This window comes from Schistocerca serialis, chromosome 7, assembly GCF_023864345.2.
Source record: "Schistocerca serialis cubense isolate TAMUIC-IGC-003099 chromosome 7, iqSchSeri2.2, whole genome shotgun sequence".
NCBI lineage: Eukaryota > Metazoa > Arthropoda > Insecta > Orthoptera > Acrididae > Schistocerca > Schistocerca serialis.
Window position 1 is genome coordinate 123,748,240 of NC_064644.1, and position 21,190 is coordinate 123,769,429.

Here is a 21,190-nt window from a genome sequence, read left to right on the forward strand (position 1 = left end):
ACTTTACACCACTTCAATTTAGCCACAGGTATTAACTTCTACGTGCTTTACAAATCGTAAAGAAACCAAAGAACACGATTTAAGTTATGTTCTAAGAGTTTGTAGTCTACACTGCAAAAAATACGTTGTTTTTCCAAGACAATGTGTGCATCAAGAACAAACCAACAGATACTAACAACTGTAAGTAATGCAACTAAATCGATGTCAATGTGAATAATTGTCACCACATTCAGTGCTCACATGTTTCGTTTATACATACTGCCACAGCTACACGACTCCCACAATTGCAAAAATGCAACAAATATGTACCATCTGAAGATGAATCGCTAGGCGATTCGAAATTGGTAATGGAAAATAAAAATTGATGAATAAAACAAAGGCGCCAGTGATTGCAGTAACTTGTGCAAACCTTTATTCACGACAGTCGCAGTGTTCCACATCGATAATGGATGGTACTCAATGTCGGTGACAAGGAATAGGTGTTCCTAAATTCCGCCAAAAAACTAACGACAATGTGATTTCATGGTATATGCATTAATGTGTTTAATGGGCGAGGCAAAAATTAAGAGATACTTGAGGATTTCACGAATTACACGTTGTTAACAGTTTCAACAGCAGCTCTCGTTATCGAGGACACCGGGTATATTTTTACGTTGCTATGTTATACACAAATGAAAGCACATAGAACACGGGTTCTGCATTACTTTCGAATCTATTACTTAATATCTGATAACTTAATATCTCATTTTGTTGGATATGAAATGACAGAAAGCTTGAAGCTCCCCCCCCCCCCCCCAAAAAAATCCCCCTCTCAATGTGACTCATTGATGGAAATACTCCCTGCGCATGGAAGAAGTCATTTCCCTTATTTAACAGTAGGTCGCCGATAACAGGCCATATGGACTAGTACGAAAATCTAAAAGGACAAGAGTATACCATCTACAAATATACCACATCCGTAGCGTTCAAACCAACTTTTATCCTAGTAACCGACACATGAGATCGTTAGTAGATGACTTTAAAGAAGTAAGAGTGACTCCTGCTCTGTCCGCACAGCAATATTTAAGAGTTTGTAGTATTCAAGTAAGAAAAGGACGACGTTTGGCATCTATACAACACAATATTAAGATGAAGATGCAAGAAATACTAGTAGCAATGATTCCGCACAGCAAATTGGTTTTAAAAGAATAAAGAAGCAGCTGCTGACATACATAAACCTTGACATCAAAAAAGATTAAGCCTGCAAAACACGGAAAATGGGTAAGACAGCAATGAAACAAAGAGAAGCCGTTGAAATGATGTGTTAAATGAGGTGACTGATATCTGATGGACTGACAAGTAAGGAATTAAGACGTCATGCAATAGGTAACCGAGAAAAAATGTGTAATAAAGAATGTGATGAAACGAAGAGAGAGAACAGTTGGGGACGTATTACGGCATATGTCGTTTCTGAAAACGTAGCTGAAGGGATGGTGGAGGGAAAGACTCACAGGGACAAACCTAGATATGAATACATGAGGCTGGTAAATGATGCTGCAGGATGCAGCAGTTATATTCAAATGAAGATAAGAGTAGATAGCAATCAACAAATGAACTGCATAAACCATCGTAAGAGCTTATGACCGAAACAACAACAACGACGACAACGACAACACCAACATCGCTTTTGATAGCTGGGACAAGATAAAAAAAACTAGCAATTATACGGTATATTGTCATCACTCAAAACAGAGGCCGAACCTTATACTGCCCTGATGTGCAAACTGGATACACTCTTTCAAAATGTGGCGTACTGCAGCCGGAAGCACCACAAACGCTGTGTGGTGTCTCCTTCAAGTGAAGTGGTTTAAGTGACTCCGCAGCAACACTGTTGTACACGCCGCCATTACTCATTATGTAAGGAACAACCAAGAAGCGTGCTGAAACACCACCCTTTAGCTCATTATCACAACAATATATTATCTCTATTGACACACAAATAATGTGAAGCTTCATTCCGTCCTACAGGGGAAAAACTACGCATTAAACGCCTTTCCGATAAAGACTGCCATGTACGCTTTCAGCTCTTCCACTCTTCTAGTTTACTTGTACCTGTTTTGTTCTTTATTATTTTATACTGTTATATTTCCACCAGCATAAGCTCAATTCATGTACCCACCTACAGCTACACATGGTTATCCATGTCTTCCGCGCAGGCTAATAAATAACACTTTATCCGTAACTTTTTATTATCCCTATTTCGTGTACAGCATATTGTCAACGTATAGGCGTACCTTCAGTTTGCAATGTTCATTTGGTCCATAATCGAAGCTTGTCAATATTTTATTCTTTAGTTTAATGAAGTCTCATGCCGAACACCGCGATGTGTAATATCGAGCACACACATACCAAGTGCCCCTAAATACTATATGTTTGGGTGTACAACAAACTAAAACGCACACATTAGAGAAATTAATTTGTTGTGGGCACAAAGATACAAATGTTATGAAACATAACGATTTTTCCGTTTCGTTCAAATTTCCGTTATTTTTGCCAGCATCACGACCCTACGGTCTGGCTGCACACGGGTCCATAAAGTAATGTTTCCGAAATACTTCTATCTGATGAGCCTGCAGTGGCTTTAAAACTAGTTAATGGTACGATACATCTTAACCAAATCCGAAAAGCAACTTGTTGTATATCATCCGTACAAAATCCACCAAAACAGCTTAAGTTCTTGCGTCGCTCATATAAACACCAGACATAGAAAACGGTAAAAGTTTATAAAGCTACGCCAAGGGCAAGGCGACCGAAATACAGCTCGCTACATTTAAAACGATGTTTTTTTTATTAATATGACTCATTTCTGCCTTTTTAAGCTTTTATGTGGAAAAACAAATTTAGAAACGAGTAGCACGTCCTCTGTTCGCCTGACGAAGCTATTTAATGCAGAAGACAAAGGAGTCCGAACTGCGGTCATTTTCCGCTATTGGTGGGCAGCAGAAAGGGAGAGAATTACTTGAAAGGTAATAGCAGCGACTATATTACGAGCTCATTTCAGATAGAAAACACACACACACACACACACACACACACACACACACACACACACACAAACCTTTAGGCATTTTATTCAAACACCCAGAAAAGCGGTATCAGGGGCGGTAAGAAATCGAAAAGTAGTACATAACAGTTCGCTATTTACAAGTTCCGTCGGGATGTAATTGAACTTTAGAGCTCAGTAACTGACACGGGGCGGAACAAAGAAGTAATCTATGTTAATATTGTTTTGTAGTTGAAGCTTTTTCTTGGTTAACATGAGACAACAACTTACATAAAACCATGGCTCATCACAATTGCTTCCTCTGGAATACACAGCAGGTATCAAGCCGAGTCCTTAATTTTCAAGAGGCACAAATGACATTTATCGAGTAGTTCGCCCCCTCTTGGATGACGTATTATATACTGATATATAAACCACTCATGCTCCGCATTATTAATTTTATATTTCGTTGTGATCAGCTTTTCGCGTTCTAGGCCATCTTTAGATAATCGAAGACAGCTTCTGTCTGTACACAGATCGTTATTTCCAAAGATATGTGACCACTTTACGACCACACGTCCGAAAAACACACACTTCAATGCTTGAATTTTGTTTGAGTACAAAGCAAGGAATGTTCCAGAAAGTTTTCATCGAACTACGGCATGGTGGCCTGGAATATTTTAATATTTGTGACATCCCTGCCCCAGTGTTTACGTCAATCAGAGGTTTTGGGATTTATATTCATACTTCTAAGAGTAGAGTTTGAAACATTCAATATATCATAACGGATTATTTCTTGTTCTGCATCCATATAAAACTGAAGCATTGCAATAACTGTTTTAATTGACATAAACGTTGAAAAATTTAAGCACAAACTTCGCGTCCTTCTGTGATCCTAGGTTTCTGCTCAGTGAACACGTGAAAATTTGATTGGGGACTATTAATGCACCAAAGGTAGTACTACTTCCTCATATTATAAAGCTAAGCAACAAACATGTTTTGCTTTAGTTTACACGCGAGACGGGGACACACAAATGTGTCACAGTATATATGATGAATACTACATTTCCGTTGCGTTCAAACGCATATGAATAATTACTTTTGGAACTTTTCTCACCATTACAGATGGGGGCACCCATTCGGGTCTAATAAGCATGGAAAAAGAATTCGTTACAAAGATGAGGATAATTCGCCCCAGTCAAAACAGTAAACCTCAGTATCCGTTGTTACACAGGCGCCACAATGCGCGACTGAAGGAAGCTGATTTGTAACACTGTAGTGCAGACTGGGCAGTGTAATATGCTGCAAAGCAACAGTACCCTCGCTAGTGGGGTCGCATCAGGTCGTCTTAAAGTTGCCCATGGTATCGCTGCAACACGCACAGCAGGAGAGCACGCCGTGTCAGCCTGCAAACAAAACATGCCCTCCTCCAGCTGCAGACGAATTTGAATGTCACATTTCTTTATTAGAGAAAATGGGGCACGACGAAATACATCGAGGGGACCGACATCACCTGTAGTTTATGCTTTTTCGGATAAACGTTTATGGCCTGGGGGCAATCAACTACCAACTTTAAAAACAATTTTCATGTAATGAATGGTAAACCTTATAAACGTTCAAATAATTTTGCGACATCAATTGGTGGGTTACAACTACAGTTTTTTACTTTGTGCGCTGTGCTTCGGTGTCGTAGTTTCGTGCTACAGACCCCTTGCTACAGTTCGAACCAATGGAGACTTCATTTTACTGCTATTACAATTTATCGAAGAAGGCACCAACGTTTGTTTTAAAAACCGGACAAGTGCGAGTGAGGGTCGCGCCCTGTGAGTACCGTAGAAAATTAATTTAGACAATGTCTATCTGCAGGTTCTGATAACAGTTGCATCTTTTGACTGAACTGACTTAGAAGCTTAAATTTTTTACACCGCTCAGAGATGGTAGACCTTAGTGTTTGACACAAATTTCAACTCAATAAGTCTACCCTTTTTCTGAGATAATGGAGTCGTAGCGGATGGGCCCACGGACGGACAGCCACCAAAGTGAAGTGTCCCGTTTTTACCGGCTGAGGAACGGAAACCCAAAACATGATCAGTAAACGAGAAACTTTTGGTGCAAGACAACTTGTAAACAATGCACGATCGCTGAACATCCAAGCACATCTGAATGTTCCGCACTCCGCAGAAGTTCATCTAACCATGCGAGACACACTTATGTTCAGGGTGATTACTACTGGTAACGATTGTTACAACCTGTATTCACGCCTCAACGTATGTTTACACTGCCACGAAAACTGTATATCGCCGAAGATATAGCCTGACAATCCTGTCAAGCAACATGGTGTTCACACGAATAGCAGCCACATGTACGACATCAGCAGCCACTGATGCCTGGCAATATATTTCCGGGCCAGAAGTTTTTACACGGGGCCACACTACTGCCACAAAATGAACGATCGGGAGCTGGTGGAACTGAGTTCGGCTCTCCTGCTTTTATAACACACAAAGAACAGCGCTGCGAAGAGCAAGTACAGCGCTGCAAAGGGCAAGAACAGCGCTGCAAAGGGCAAGAACAGCGCTGCAAAGGGCAAGAACAGCGCTGCAAAGGGCAAGAACAGCGCTGCAAAGGGCAAGAACAGCGCTGCAAAGGGCAAGAACAGCGCTGCAAAGGGCAAGAACAGCGCTGCAAAGGGCAAGAACAGCGCTGCAAAGGGCAAGAACAGCGCTGCAAAGGGCAAGAACAGCGCTGCAAAGGGCAAGAACAGCGCTGCAAAGGGCAAGAACAGCGCTGCAAAGGGCAAGAACAGCGCTGCAAAGGGCAAGAACAGCGCTGCAAAGGGCAAGAACAGCGCTGCAAAGGGCAAGAACAGCGCTGCAAAGGGCAAGAACAGCGCTGCGAAGAACAAAACAAAGAACAAGAGAAAACGAAACTGTGTCCTTTTTTTTTAAGTACCGGAACACAAAATACGCCAGAAAATTTAACTCTGTGGTCTAATGCAGGCTACATACGTCTTCCAAACTTTTGCCAGAATGTCGAAATAGAATTCACAATATCTTGTGCAAAGAAATGGTCCAGTAATTGCCGAAAAAGATATAAATACAGAGGAGTCCAGAAAAATGTACACCCTCTTTGATAGTTAATATTTCTGGAACAAAATGACATGTCGTTGCAAAGTTGGGCGGTAGCATAGTCCATTGTTTTTTCAGCAGATCTTGGCGTGCGTTTTTCAGCAGATGTCAGTGCAGCTATAGATGAAGTAAGACAGTCGTTTGCGCAAAGCAAGGCCGTACTGAAGTGGTAATGGAATTTCGAAAATATGGAGGTACAACGGCAGTGGCGTAATGTGTACGGAACTCAGCCACCAAAACATGCAACAATTTATCGTATTCGGGATAAATTTGAAGCCGATGGTACTGTTCAGCACGTTCATGAGGAAAGGTCTCGCCGACCAAAAAAAAAAAAAAAAAAAAAAAAAAAATCAACAAATACTGCTTCCGCCGCTGCTGTGTTCTAACATTTTATTACGTCACTTCAAAAATGTTTGAAGCAGGGTGCACATGAAAGTGAGGTAAGCCCATCACGCGTACGACGAATTCTGAAGGCTGCAAAGTGGAAAGCATACATTCCACGCTATGAAAGTAGACGACCCGGATTGAAGGATGGAGTACGGCGAGTGGTTTGAAGGGAAGCTTCGTGAGGAAGAATGGTTTGCAGGGATAGTTATCTGGTCTGAGGTGGCGCAATTTAAACTGAACGGTACTGTAAACCGCTAAAGTTGCATGTACTGGGCACCTGAAAATCCTTGAGTTCATGTGGACAAACATGGTGTTAATAAATGGTGTGATCTGTCATTGCGAGGTTTAATTGGCCTAGTCTTCTTTGAACATACCGTAACTGGTGAGGTGTCTCTTCATATGTTGCAAAACATACATTTTACCTCCATCGGAGAGGTGTTTGGAAATGCAAGATTTTTCCTACAACAAGATGGCGCTCCGCCTCCTTACCACAGAGATGACAGAGCCTACTTGGATGAAATTCTACCTGGACGATGGTTAGGTCGAAGAGAAGCTGTTGAGTACCGACCACGGTCTACAGACCTTACAACTCTTGGCTTCTACCCATGCGAGACCTTGAAAAATGAAGTTTATCAACAGAAGCCTTCTACACTGAATGAGCTACGAGAAACCAAAGAGGCGGTCTGTGCGGCTATTACACCGGCAAGTGACGGCCGTAGTTCGTTCAACAGTTCAGCGGCATCGACGTTGTTTGGTTGCTAATGGAGTTCACTTTGAATACAAAATAACCTCTCCCCCCCCCCCCCCCCTCCCCCGGGCAAAAATGGAAACTTTATGCCATTTAGTTCCGTTAATATTGGCTTCTACATTTTTCTGGACCCCTCTATATGAGTGTGTACCTACAGCAAGGTTGGCGATCACTCTCCTGTTTGCAGCTACTGGTGATTCGCACAGAAGTTTAATGTATCTCTTTAAAGTGCGCTATTCGTCAATAAGCTTCTAAGTACTAAAAGCATGCAACGTTTCGGCAGAAGTAATGAAGGGTTTCTTTAAGTAAGTTCGAAATAACAATATAATATTTATTTATATTTTATTTTTGTTCACCACTGTTTGCACTGTCAATTCCTGCTTTAAGAATGTATCGAGACAGTATTGGATTCGTGGCATCAAATACAATTATGCAAACCATATAGATGAAAAGCCAGCTGCGCCTCCTTCTTCCAAAACAATCTGAAGGACACTGCAGATTTACACATGCTTGTGGAACGTGCTCGGATCGTTTAACAACGGAGCTTGGGTTCGGAAAGCCAGATAGTTACACTGGAGTGCCATTAATGAAGTGTAGTTTTTATCTGCAAAAAATAATTGTTGCATCTTTCTTTAGACAACGGTACTGCGTAGTGCGTGACTGCCGAGTATCGATCATTAGAGAGTTTCACAACCTGCTGCTTTTTCTTTGCTTATAACATATTCTCAGATTCGGAAACGAGATTTTGGTTCGAAGAAAATCGGCTTTTTATAATTCAAACCGAGATGCATTTTGAAATCGACAAATTACTTTAGTTCTAGGGGCATTGCTGCTCCAGCAACGCTGAAGACTGAAGCAGACCCGATGCAAAGTACGGTGATTGTGTTCAACAGCGCTATTTGAGAAACGATCTCTCTTATTAACAATAAGTAAAATTCCAGGATAAGGCTGTGTTATGGAATATATATTTGTAAAAATATGAACTGTAAAGAAATGGGATACTTCACGAGTTGGGTCACTATTAATCCAGAATTTTATAAGTTCCAAAAACATTAATTCAGCATCTTGGTTAAAAACAGCTATTGTCGGGTAACAGCATTAAGGGAAGCGCTGTCATATTAACAGCTATAATTAGTGGGGTGCGGGTAGGGAGAGAATGACAAGAAATGAATAAAAATTTTTGCCGAGCGGTTCTATGCGCTACAGCTTGGAAACGCGCGACCCCTACGGTCGCAGTTAGAATCCTTCCTCGGGCATGGATGTGTGTGATGTCCTTAGGTTGGTTAGGTTTAAGTAGTTCTAAGTTCTTGGGGCCTGATGACTTCAGAAGTTAAGTACCACAATGCTCAGAGCCATTTGAACCATTTTTTTAATAGAAATTTGTTGTGCCATTTTAAAAGTAAATGAACGAATAAAGCAGGTCCTTATTATACGATATCATTAGGCGTATGACATGGCTGAAGGATTTCAGTGAGTTATTAGGCATGGAGGGTGTGGTGTTTTTTTATTTATTTTTTTTACGACTTCTATAAACTACCGCATGAAACTAATAAAACTCAACTTTTCGACATCACATAAACTCTTTGAGTCTGTCAAGCCACGGAAGGGAGCGTTACAGTTACTTTTATGGTTTAATTTGAATTGCTGGCACATGCAGAGTATAACATTAGTGACAATGAGGCGAACCATCTGTGAGAATTTCTACACATCATGTAAGGGTGGCTCTACGTATTTTGGCACCTAGACTATTACTGTTTTTTTTGCTCATCCCTACTCCCAATACTCATGTATATTCGTCTCCTCCCCCCCTCCATCCATCCAAAAACTAAATAAAACGCTACTCTATTTGTAATAACATTTCCTTAATATAATATAACAATTGTAATGACCCATCAATTGGTTTGGTAACCATATTGAAGTACAACAGCTGCTTTTTCATGAACGTTATTCCGTCTCTATGCCACCAAACACCATTTCCGTAACGAGACGTGAATTTTGTCTAAAGCAATCTGAAGATAATTCAAGGTTCTTTTAAGGGCTGTATCCCATGCGACATGGCATGCAGTGGATTGTTAATCAGCCTGAAAAAAAAAATCCAGTTTTCTGTTGGATTTGAATCCGTCAGCTTCGGCGCAAGAGTTCGACGCCCTAACCACTCGTTCACCAAAGTATGTTAAAATAATACAATTACTACTTAAGCTTACAGGAACTGAGAGGATAGAAAATTCTAAGTTGAATTTGAAGCAACAACAAAATCACTTTTAACATGCATACAACACTTCACATATACATGGAATTTGCACGTTTCCTAGATTTGTTAGCAATGCCCTAGGTGGTTGACGTCTGAGAGTAATGCTTTTACATTCAGCTGGACAGGAGGAAAAAATCACAAATAACATCAACGAATTAAAAACAATTTATGAAGTGTTTTTAGATTTCCGCCCAGAATTAAACCGATCCCCCTCCAGCTTTCGGCATCCTTGGCGATTGCGTAGCACGTCTATACAGTGCGTATATTCCTTACTCTATTCCATGTTCACCTATCAAGAAATGAGACATGGGTCAGATCGAAAGATACCCTGACCGTGTTCAGCTGCTCCGCAACCTACCGGTTCGACCTTTTCTAACATTACCGACACGAACAACACATATGTAGTGACTACGCAGATTACGTAAGAACTGCATCACACGGACATCCGTCAGTGTTACCTTTGTCATTGTCAACAACTTTGATTTACACAGAGTACTTATTTCACCCATGACGTAGATACTATGCCAACCTCTACTTAATAATAATTATTACCATTATTTAGTGCGAGGTACAGTATGAATTACAGACGCATGCGACAAACCATATTAACAAAAATTATATTGTGTAACAACCTTCGCATCTTTTAAATATCTTCTACAAATCTGCGAATATAAACTGTACTGTTCTGTTATTTAGTGGCTTAGGACACAGTTCAAATTTTTCCACTGTACAAAATAATCTGTGCGCGCACACACACACACACACACACACACACAAAAGAGCGCGCGCGCCGATTAGTTCCTCATATTTTTTCATTTGTTTTTCACGTTAAGACGTTCTTCGCAAACGGCAGTTGCTATAAATCATATTACAGTGCAGTTCACACAGAGAAATGTAATGATAACGAAAACCAAAATTGTTTGCAGGCTTCATTGTTTCAGACTGGCTGACAATGAGTTTTGGAACGAAGCGAATTAAGTTTATATTCCCACCGTGCTGTTGTTTCTACCCTCGCGAATGACAGAAAGTGCCTTTATCATTTACAATAGCAGTACTTTGTCGGGTAAGAGGCAACTGGCATTTTCGCTCAAATGATATAGCGTCGAATAAAGTCAGCAGTTGTTAATACTCGTTTTAAGTTCATGAAATGAGTGTCGCTCGTTAATGTTTCCTAGAACGGTACAGCATTTCGCGGACAAATGAGTTTATACTGGCGCTAAACGACTACTAGTATCAAAAAGCAAACACTGGGGTTGCGAACGTCCGTCGACAAATCGAGCCACGCCTAGCGTTTTGACACACAACGCGCAACCTGTGAAGTAACCGGGAGCAGAAAACAAAGCGCGCTGTAAGTTGCGTGGGAGGGGAGGGGGACTCGACCCGGCATCATGCAGCCATGCTGTTCTGTTTGTTACACTATGTTTCAGCTTTGCCCCCTCCCAAAATAACTTGTGCTGGCGCTTGCTTACATCTAAAGATAACTTGGGTGAGCAAGCGTTGTGCTGCTTGCCAAAGTCTCTCAAGCGCTGTTACACGAAAAGGCAAAGCTTTCTAAAGATCATTTGACGATCTAAAACAGTAATAGCAAAGCAATACTGACAAATCTATTTTTATAGTCTTTAGCAATTCTAGTCGAGAGTCCTTAAGTTGCTTTGATCCTGATAAAAGGTAAACGCATAAATTGCTCAACGGGTTCTGAAAGCGTCAAAGAATCAAGAATATCCGTCTAATTGCTGTACGCACGTACTAGTATTTGTTACCGTATGGTGACAGATTTCAAAAGATTAATATTTTTGGGTAAAGATGAAGAATGACTTAAGATTACGAAAGGTTGAATGAGAGGAAAATTCCGCTTAATAATAAAAAAGGAAAAATACAATTACACTGAGGTATTCGCTATCAAAAATAATAGATTTCGAAATGTCAACAAAACACATGATTTACATAAGCCATGTACAGTAGCTCACTTATGTCAAAAATTGGAGGAAAATGCACACAAGGTAACAGAATGTACGAAAACAAGCTAGTCAACACTTCGATCACATCTCAGATCATTACATTCTATTCAAAGCCCTCAATGATAGCTTAGCATTATCAAAAACACGGTTCCAAACAATTCTATGGACGTAAATAAACAAACAACGAAGATGAACACAATACTGCATGTTATGTCACTGAAAATATACTCCGTTTACAACCAAAAAACTTTCACGAATCAGAGAAAAACATTTTTCATAATTTTAGTAGTAATTACTATTGTTTCAGCGAACGGCAATTTACGCATAAATGAAAACAAAGCGATCGCTGCATACTAAACGTGTATTCTAAGTATCAATATATTATATGATGTAAATGATACTTGCTTGTTTATTCGTTGGCTGAATCCAGCTGGTTTACATACACTTAGCTCGTTCCTGACACATATCATAATTCGTAAGAAAAATTAATTAACCTTGTTGAACGTTACGAGGCTCAGTACAACACCACGGTAACATGTATACTGACTACATCACATAAATACATTATAAAACGCCTGCGACGACGATCGGTGATAGAGCGCGTTTTCTTGCATCAGCAGCCGAACTGCTAGAAATTTTCTTCCTTACGTTTCTCACTTCTCTCCTATTAACCACACTTAACACTGCTTACAGTACGATCAATACACACCAAAACAGCACACGATATTTTGAGTAAGTCATCTAGTTACACCACAAATGTGCGTTTTGCCGCGGCGCACCGTACACTCTATCTCACTGTCGCCGGAAGTTTGTAGTGGCAAACATGACAAGTATGTAAAGTATTGGAGGAATCGCGATCACATTGCTAGCATTCTGGCTCGTATTTCTACATATACACTGCATGTACTGTATTAAAACGATGTAAACGTATAAATTACTTACCAGAGGGAAAGTTCCACACCTCCTCGGCGAGTTTGCTTGAAATTAGGACGGTATTTGGTCCGTAAATATGAAGAGTAAGTCTGATTTTGGTATGCCAAGAATGGCACAAAGAATCCAGACAACGCACAGGACTAGTGCGCAGCCAGTCTGCGCATATGGTGTCACAGGCGGCTTGTTGGAGAATCTGTAGTTTGATCCAACGCTTGCTCGCCCTCGCTCCCCACCACTTTGTGACGTAGCATTACGTCAGAGACAAAGGTGAAACGTTTGCTTTACGTATTGGTAGCCACTTCATTGCACCGACAAGCTGCAGTAGCGCACGGGAAGAACCGCTGTGAAACTTCATAGCGTAACTGTTACCTCCTGAGCTCATATTTTAGAAATAGTGCCTATAATAATTCACACACATGACTAAACGAGAATCGCACACAATTTGCCTTTCTTTTAAATATCGTCTGATGACTTGTCGCAGTTCGTCAGTTTGTATTTCGTTTCACACCGCATAGCACTTTTACGATGTAACAAAAGTGTTAAAAACCATTGCCGTATTAGCAGACACATTGTGCGTTTCATTTTAAGTACGAGATTAACCCTAGGACACCAATGGAGGAAGATTTTACATCGAAAGTTTACTACACCACATTTTATTCATAGGAAGTCTTAATTTGTAGCTTACGCATTAGTTAATTATATTTATTAGATCTCCAGTGGTATGTTACATATAAAATGAAGTACAAAATGTCCTGTTTTGTACCACACTGCAATCTTAAATTTTACGAGGGTTTATCAATCTAGAGTTAAGAATATATTCAGCGAAACAAACATTAAAAAAAAAAAGGCAATTTGAACCTTCTCATTTCATATATATGTTTGTCTAAATGCAGTGACTTGAGTAGATCTGAGACTTAACAGAAGACTTACTTCCGCTTCGTACAATATTTTATTTGCCGAAATTCTCTGTCAACTGTGAAGTATTTCCATTACAAAAAAAAAAGTCCTTAAAAAATAAATGTTCTGTGAGAGTGGCGAAGGAAATCAGCCGTGTCCTTTACAAAGAAACTAGCCAGGCATTTATCTTAACGGATTTAAGGACACAATGGAAACCCTAATCTTTGTCTAATCAGAGCACGAAACAAAAATTTCGAGAATCCTGCCACTTACAGCATTAGACGTCTTAATCCCCTCCTCTTATGTGTCACATGAAAATTATTGCCAGGACCCTAATTTCCAGCTTATCATAATCAGTCGCGTAAACTTTATTCTTACTACTACTTTTTTGTACATAAAATTAACTAAAGCACATAATGAAATTCACGAGTTCCTAAAAATTATCTGCAAATTGCATTTGCATTCAAATCAGTAACCTTCATGCACACATCAAAGCGAAAAAAAATGATAATGAACAGAAGCCATGCAGAACAATGTAATTCAATTCACGTGGTTATATGCCATGACATACATAAATATCTCGAGAGTACATGGAGTCCATCAGTGTCCATATTTGTCGTTGCAGAATTTGTGTTGTAGCTTGATTCCCAGTGAAGTGTTACACACTTTCTATTGAATTGCGGTCTTCAACATATTCTATCATCAAAATTGCATTTGTTGCATTGTTATTTCTTCGCATGCTCCACCTTAATATCGCTCTAGTCTCTCGATGGAACGCAGTAACTCTTAAGGATAAAGCAGTTACAAAGTTACCGTATAGCTTCACAGTAGATTCATTCTTTTGTTTTGGAAAGTACATCACATACGGAGGAGTAAGTTACACTGTAGTGATGCATCTTCAGTCTCTTTTTTTCTGAGAAAGTCTGCCTTACGACATTTTTGAATCTATATATCGCTTTACCCTTTCCTAGTAAAACGGTGAGTTATAGTACCAGACAAATCATGTTCGAGGCAGAAACTGATCTCTCATTCCTCTGAATACTGCGTATCATTATGTGTTACAATATTATTTACTACGCTGTAACAGCTGGTCTTTATATCAGTTGTTAACGCTTTGTTACTAATATTATTCCATATATTTTCCCAATATTTAGGCGCATTCCTTACCTTCATTCTGTTTTTCCTCCAACTCCTTTTTGTTATTTCACGACAAAATACTCTTTAGCTACTCTTTTCATGTAGCTAATTTTAACCAGGCAAGTTCTTAGATGTTTCAACTTTAAATTTATTGAAGATATACTTACTCTTATAAATCTCTTGTTTCTGCTATTTAAAATAATAATACTGTCATACTTCCTGAATGGTCTTGGATATTTGCTCGAGTCTTCTTGAAGACTTCTGTAGCTTTGCGTTGAATGTCTATTAGCCTCTCACAAGAAGAGCTGACCAACTTCTTTTGCGATATTAAATGCAATTCTCAACGGTATGGGCAAACATCTTCCAAGGTACAGTGTTTCTAAAGGGATAACACAAATTATAAAGCTGAACTTACGGTACAGATTTCTGTTTCTGTTCTCTTTCGTTACGCCTCTGCCTTGTTTTGGGCATATCTAAGATTTACTGCAGCTATTTCCGGTGGCCATTCATAAATCCTTTCTCCTTGTGATTTATGTTGGCCTACAGACTATGTTCATTCTATAGTCTTACTTTCTGAAACATTCAAATTAAGAAGTAGAGCAATGACTCAATCGCACACATACAGTGACATGGATGATTAGTGACCTTGAAGAATTCCCCTAAGAATTTCGATACCTCGTATCTAGTGTCCACTGACGATTTTTCGAGGTTTGATCTCTATTAGCATACTTTTTTGAAATTTGAGGAATCGCTCACCACACCCTAGTTTTCCATTGCTTCAACAATGTAATAATTGTCATTGACTCGACAAGTGCCTTAACCCATAGAACGACGCATCTTTAACTTTGGACGCTTCGAAAATGGAAGCGAATCAGTTTGCTGACAATGGTTTTGAGGATAATTCGCCAGTACAGAGCTGTTTGGTTACTTTCTGCAACACCTTTCACTACCGTGGTCAAATGGGTTTCCATCTCTTGCGCAACGCTTCTATAATCAGAGTTCCACAAATTTAGAGGTTGCATTTAATTCACATTCTTTGTTCCTCTTTGTTCAGGCATTAGCAATACTATTTTAGAAGTTTTGTTGGATAGTTGTGCCAGAAGAACGAACCGAACATGGATTTCCTACTTCCATCGGCGGTCAGGTTAATCTTCCGACTAGCCTTTCATGCCAAATTGAGAGGCTCACATTCTTTTGGGCCTGGAATAAATTTTCACGTGCTTCTTTCGACGCGGTAAGTGGTGTCATTCACGGAATTCAAATTTCTAATTTTATCCAAATTTATTTTTATATAAATCACTTCTGTGAAATACTAATATCGGTAATCTACTCCAGAACTGAACGACTGGTAGACACGCACGTATGGGAAGATCAGTTTGGGTTTCGGAGAAATGTGGGAACACATGAGGCCATACTAACCCTAAAGCTTACCTTAGAAAATGGCCTGATGCACAATAAACTGACATTTATAACATTTGTAACGATGCAAGAAGCTACTGGCTATGTGGATTGGAATAAATTCTAAAATTAGAAGGTATTAAGTAATGGCAACGAAAGATTATCGACAGCTTTTATAGAAACTAGATAGCAGTAAGAGTCGAAGACATGAAAGGGGGGCAGTAATTGATAAGAATTACACTGTTGCAGCTTATCCCCTTTGTTATTAATATAAGAGGTAGAGAACACCAAAACAAAAATATTTCGATGATGAACTTAAGGTCCCTGAAATCAGCTTTTAATGTTAGGAAACGTTTTGTTAGTGGTGCTGACGTTAAGCTGTTGTTTCGGTGTCACTGACTGGTAATGTGTACTGACATTAGAAATTGCTCTGTGTACAGATTGTTAGCTCTCGGGTCTGCTTGGTAGCACACCGATTCATAGGCAAGCGTCAACAGCGATTCGGTGTTAAGGTGTGGGCCGGTATTCTTGGTGACAGGTTGACTGGATCGTACTTTCTTCCATTCCGCGTCTGCAGACAGAGAGATCGCATCTTCGTGGAACGTATGTTGCCAGAACTGCTGGAGGATTTACCTCAATGTCAGACAAAGGATGCACTTCCAGCTCACTTCAGCCGCGCTGTGAGGAATCGGTGGATCGGCCGAGGTGTCCCTGTGGCCTGGCCTCTCAGGTCACCTCACCTCACGAGTCTGGATTTCTTTCTCTGGGGACACATGAAGCACCTGGTGAATCAAACCACTATGTCGTCTCTAAGTCTGCCGTTGCTGCTGGTACCATCGAACGGACACGGCAATCAATGGTCCGACGATGTAGTGCGTGCATACGAACCAATGTCGCGCATTCGAGCAGGCCCTCTGACTTCCACTGCTGAAGTTAGCAGTCTAGACTAACTTCTGTTTAAATTGTTCCTAATAATATAAATTACTCTCAGCGATCATACGTTCAATAACTAAATATGTGCGTTTTGATGTTCTCTTCCTTCTGCATTATACTGAACGAGCAGTTTCGGAACACCCTGTAAAGAGCTAGCAATAAAGTAGATCGAGGACTAATTCACAAAGGAAATTAGAAAACTTAAAATTCGTCGATGACATTGTAGCACTGTTGTCGGAATAGATGTATCTTTGAGAGAGATCGTAAGATGAATATCGACAAAGGTATAACAAGCGCAACGCTGTGTAGCCGAAGTAGGGGTACATTTGCGAATGTCATAACACAATAATAGTAAACAAAACATACTACTAAACTTTTCAAGGTATGTTTTGTTGGCAGTAAACAAAATTAGCATTTTTTACACTAATTAGCACGGTAAAATAACAACTGTACAAGCAGTAAACAATTTAAAATTTCAACCTGTAGCGCAATAAAATACAAGGGTCACTCCAAAAGAAATGCACACTATTTTTTTTAAATCCATCTTTTATTCTACATGTTTGAAAGATTTACAGTGTGTAGATACATCCTTTAGGAACAATATTTTCATTTCTCCACATAATTTAAATCCCTCTCAACTGCCTTACGCCATCTTGGAACCAGCGCCTGTACATCCGTACGGTAAAATTCTGGACCAACCTGTTGGAGCCACTGTTTGGCAGTGTGCACAAGGGAGTCGTCATCTTCAAACCTTGTTCCACGAAGAGAGTCTTTCAGTTTTCCAAAGAGATGATAGTCACATGGAGCCAGGCCAGGACTGTAAGGAAAGTGTTTCAGTGTTGTTCATCTGAGTTTTGTGATCGCTTCCATGGTTTTTTGACTGACATGTGGCCGTGCATTGTCGTGCAACAGCAAAACATCCTGCTTTTGCCGATGTGGTCGAACACGACTCAGTCGAGCTTGAAGTTTCTTCAGTGTCGCCACATATGCATCAGAATTTATTGTGGTTTCACTTGGCATGATGTCCACAAGCAAGAGTCCTTCGGAATCGAAAAACACCGTAGTCATAACTTTTCCAGCAGAAGGTGTGGTTTTGAATTTTTCTTGAGTGAATTTGCATGATGCCACCCCATTGATTGCCTCTTCGTCTCTGCCATGGAGCCATGTTTCATCACCTGTCACAATTCTTCCAAGAAATTCATCTCCACCATTCCCGTACTGTTCCAAAAGTTCGCTGCATACCGTTTTTCTTGTTTCTTTGTGAGCCACTGTCAACATCCTGGGAACCTACCTGGCACAAACCTTTTTTAACGCCAACACTTTCAGTATTCTGCAAACACTTCCTTCCCCTATCCCAACGTAGCGTGACAATTCATCATTGTAATGCGTCTGTCAGCAGTCAATAATTCGTTAACTCTCTGCACATTGTCTGGAACGTGTCCAAGAACGAGGCCTGCCGCTGCGAGGACAATCCTCAACATTGCCGTGCCCGCTTTCATCACGTAACCTGCTTGCCCACAGACTAATTGTACTGCGATCGACAGCAGCATCTCCTTACACATTTTTCAACCTCTTGTGGATGTTTCCCCACTGTCTCGTTTTCACAGCACAGGAATTCTATGACAGCACGTTGCTTCTGACAAACGTCAAGTGTAACAGCCATCTTGAAGACATGCTGTGACGGCGCCACTCATGGGAACATGTTGATCTAAGTTTGAAAACTAGCGGGAAGGATGTATCTACACACTGTAAAACTTTCACACATGCAGAATGAAAACTGTATTTTTACAAAAATAGTGTCCATTTCTTTTGGAGTGACCCTCGTACGTAGAAGTTTTGAATGCTAATGAAAGGCCTATCCATCATATTACCCGAGTTGCAATTTATGCACACAAAGAGTAATGTGTTTCTTGTGGCACAACCAACGTGAGACCAACTTCAAGGCACGGGCCCATTATTGATTTCCTTTGGATCGGTTGTATCGTTTAAAGCAAAAATACAAAGGCAATTTTCATCCTCCTCCTCGTCACACACTTTCAATGGGACGTTGGTTGAGACGGGAGTGCTTGCTAACAGTCTAGTTTGCGAGAGGAGTTTCGAGAGGAAGGAGGAGATACATGGTGACAGCCGACATAAAGGGAAGCGAAAATTATGCGGACGTGAAGAGGATGGCAGAAGGCAGGAGAGCACGGCGAGTCACTATGTAAAAACCTATCTTTCGGCACAACGCTAATGATGACATAATACGTAAGACTATCTAAATTTTTCCTTGTCCTGTTTTAATAGCTTCTTGCACATGTATGTCCCTGCTCTCATGGAACTAATTCTTTCTATTTGAGATTCATTAGGTACAGACAGCTTCGAAGACGAAAGAAAAAGCGATCGAACAACCAGTAAAATTGTCCTGTTCCGCACTTTGACACCAACAACCGCTCGGTGGGCACATAGCTGCTCTAGAAGCGTGGTAAATGCAGTGTCTGCAGACGGGAATAACAAAGCCTGCTACTTTCGGAAGGAGTTCCAAAGTTGCAGAGATTACATGTACTTGGCGACGCGTATCCTGACAAATACTTTTGATACGATCGATTTTACCAAGTACTAATTCGTTTCATATTCTGTGTAATTTTGGTTGATATATTTTGAATTGTGTACTGGTAGGCTTTGTAAACATAATGAAAAGACAAAAATAAAATGTTTCGTTACTTTCGTATATGCTTAATCTATGTAACCTAACTAACGAGACACCGTTCCTGACATCCGCTGCTGTTTGAGATTTTACTGTACGTCATAACTTTTAATCGTTCATCTAATATATAGCTCTCTTCAGATTGTAGTTTTACAGGAAGGACGTACGCTTCAAAGGGCGCTTGCTGCTGCATGTGCTTCCGATTGTTTGAATAGTCTACGTTTATGTAAGGACGTCAACGGTCTGAATTTTCTGACACTACGCTTGTTCAAGGTTGTAGTGACTTATTTTCCTTTGTCATCGGTCTAATAAATAATCATTTCCACTTTTATCTCTCGAATGTGGATTTCGTTCGTTTTTCTCCTCGAGGGACACACTGAATTATTTTCTCTAAACTCGAAATTTTACTGAACATTGATTTGAAATGTGCAAGTATAAGTCTATTGTATCCTCAACAGCTGCCATGCTGCAAGTTCGCAGCAGGGCCGGATGCAGAGGTGTAGAGGTCCTTAATCATTTTTAACAGGTTAATTTTTGTTTAGAGTGTTTCAATAATTTATTAGAAGAGAATAATAAAATAACAAAATAAAATACAAGAAATAAATCAAATAAAGATGTGACGTTAACGAATGTAACCTTGAGAGCTATTTTCGACGAAAAATTGATGATTTTGCTGAAATCCAGCTGCCGGAGTAAACCATTCTCATTGCTGAGTAGGGATACCTTTGATAGGCGGTTTTGCTTCACAGCAGTTCCCTGTCTATTTCTTATAATTTTCAGTTTTGAAAGTGAGGGCTTCCAGTGCATTTCGAGACCATCAAAACAAAGGACATTCTCAGTGTAATTTCATTTTTTGCGAAGGTCACTCTGAAATTAAGATTGTCAATAATTTGTTATAACAGTTCTTTAGATTGATCTTTTTGATTCAAATGGCTCTGAGCACTATGGGATTTAACATCTGAGGTCATCAGTCCCCTAGAACTTAGAACTACTTAAACCTAACCAACCAAAGGACATCACACACAGCCATGCCCGGGGGAGGAGTCGAACCTGCGACCGTAGCAGTCGCGCGGTTCCGGACTGAAGCGCCTAAAACCGCTCGGCCACAGTGGCCGGCTGATCTTTTTGGTATTCCTTTTTGTATTAATGTATCAACGATACAAATTGAACCAACTCATTACCAAGACTAGGTTCTATGTCGTCTTTGTAAACTTCAGCCAAATATTATGCGGCATGGCTTTTTATCCATTTTCAGCAACCGTAGTGGTATATAATGCAATAATAAGCAAAAAGTTGTATAAAAAAATTTAATTTCTTTGCGGGTTCTTCTTCAGAAGACTATTCAGGAAAATTCGCCACAAGTAAGTAGAATTCAGTTAAGAACATTAAAATTAGGGATTAAAGTATAAAAATTTTAAAACTTTAAAGATACGTGGTACAAACACCTATTGCATTATTAGCGAGTGTCAACAGTGATGTGCATACAGCAAAATGTCATGGTCCTTAAAAATATACACGAGCACTAAGTAATATAATAAAACATCTTTGATGATTACATGTGGTTCATAGTGTCTGCACAAAATTATTACAAAGAAGAGAAACAACAAGTGCAGACATCATGCCACAACAGGAGCTAATGAGCTAATAATATGCCTATCTAGAAGCTGGTCCCAGAGTGGGGGTGAATGTACGATAAAATAATAAATTAACTATAG

General features: G+C 40.0%; 2 protein-coding genes across 4 annotated transcripts in view; one reads left to right on the forward strand and one right to left on the reverse strand.

Annotated features, from left to right (window-relative positions):
* The window catches only part of LOC126412922 (autotransporter adhesin BpaC-like), a 53,587-nt gene extending 41,739 nt beyond the window's left edge, over nucleotides 1-11,848 (forward strand). The window contains exons 2-3 of the mRNA XM_050082811.1: nucleotides 5,527-5,899; nucleotides 11,799-11,848. Of these exons, the coding sequence (XP_049938768.1) occupies nucleotides 5,527-5,899; nucleotides 11,799-11,848 (423 nt within the window). The remainder of the gene's footprint in view (nucleotides 1-5,526; nucleotides 5,900-11,798) is intronic.
* Nucleotides 1-12,590, reverse strand: part of LOC126412101 (transcriptional enhancer factor TEF-1) — an 802,315-nt gene extending 789,725 nt beyond the window's left edge. The window contains exon 1 of one of the 3 annotated variants that reach the window (XM_050081527.1): nucleotides 12,434-12,590. The gene's annotated coding sequence lies outside the window, so the exon portion shown is untranslated. Of the gene's footprint in view, nucleotides 1-11,896; nucleotides 12,300-12,433 lie in introns of those variants that run through there. The other 2 variants (XM_050081523.1, XM_050081528.1) reach the window with 2 other exon arrangements.
* Nucleotides 12,591-21,190: the final 8,600 nt, after the last annotated feature.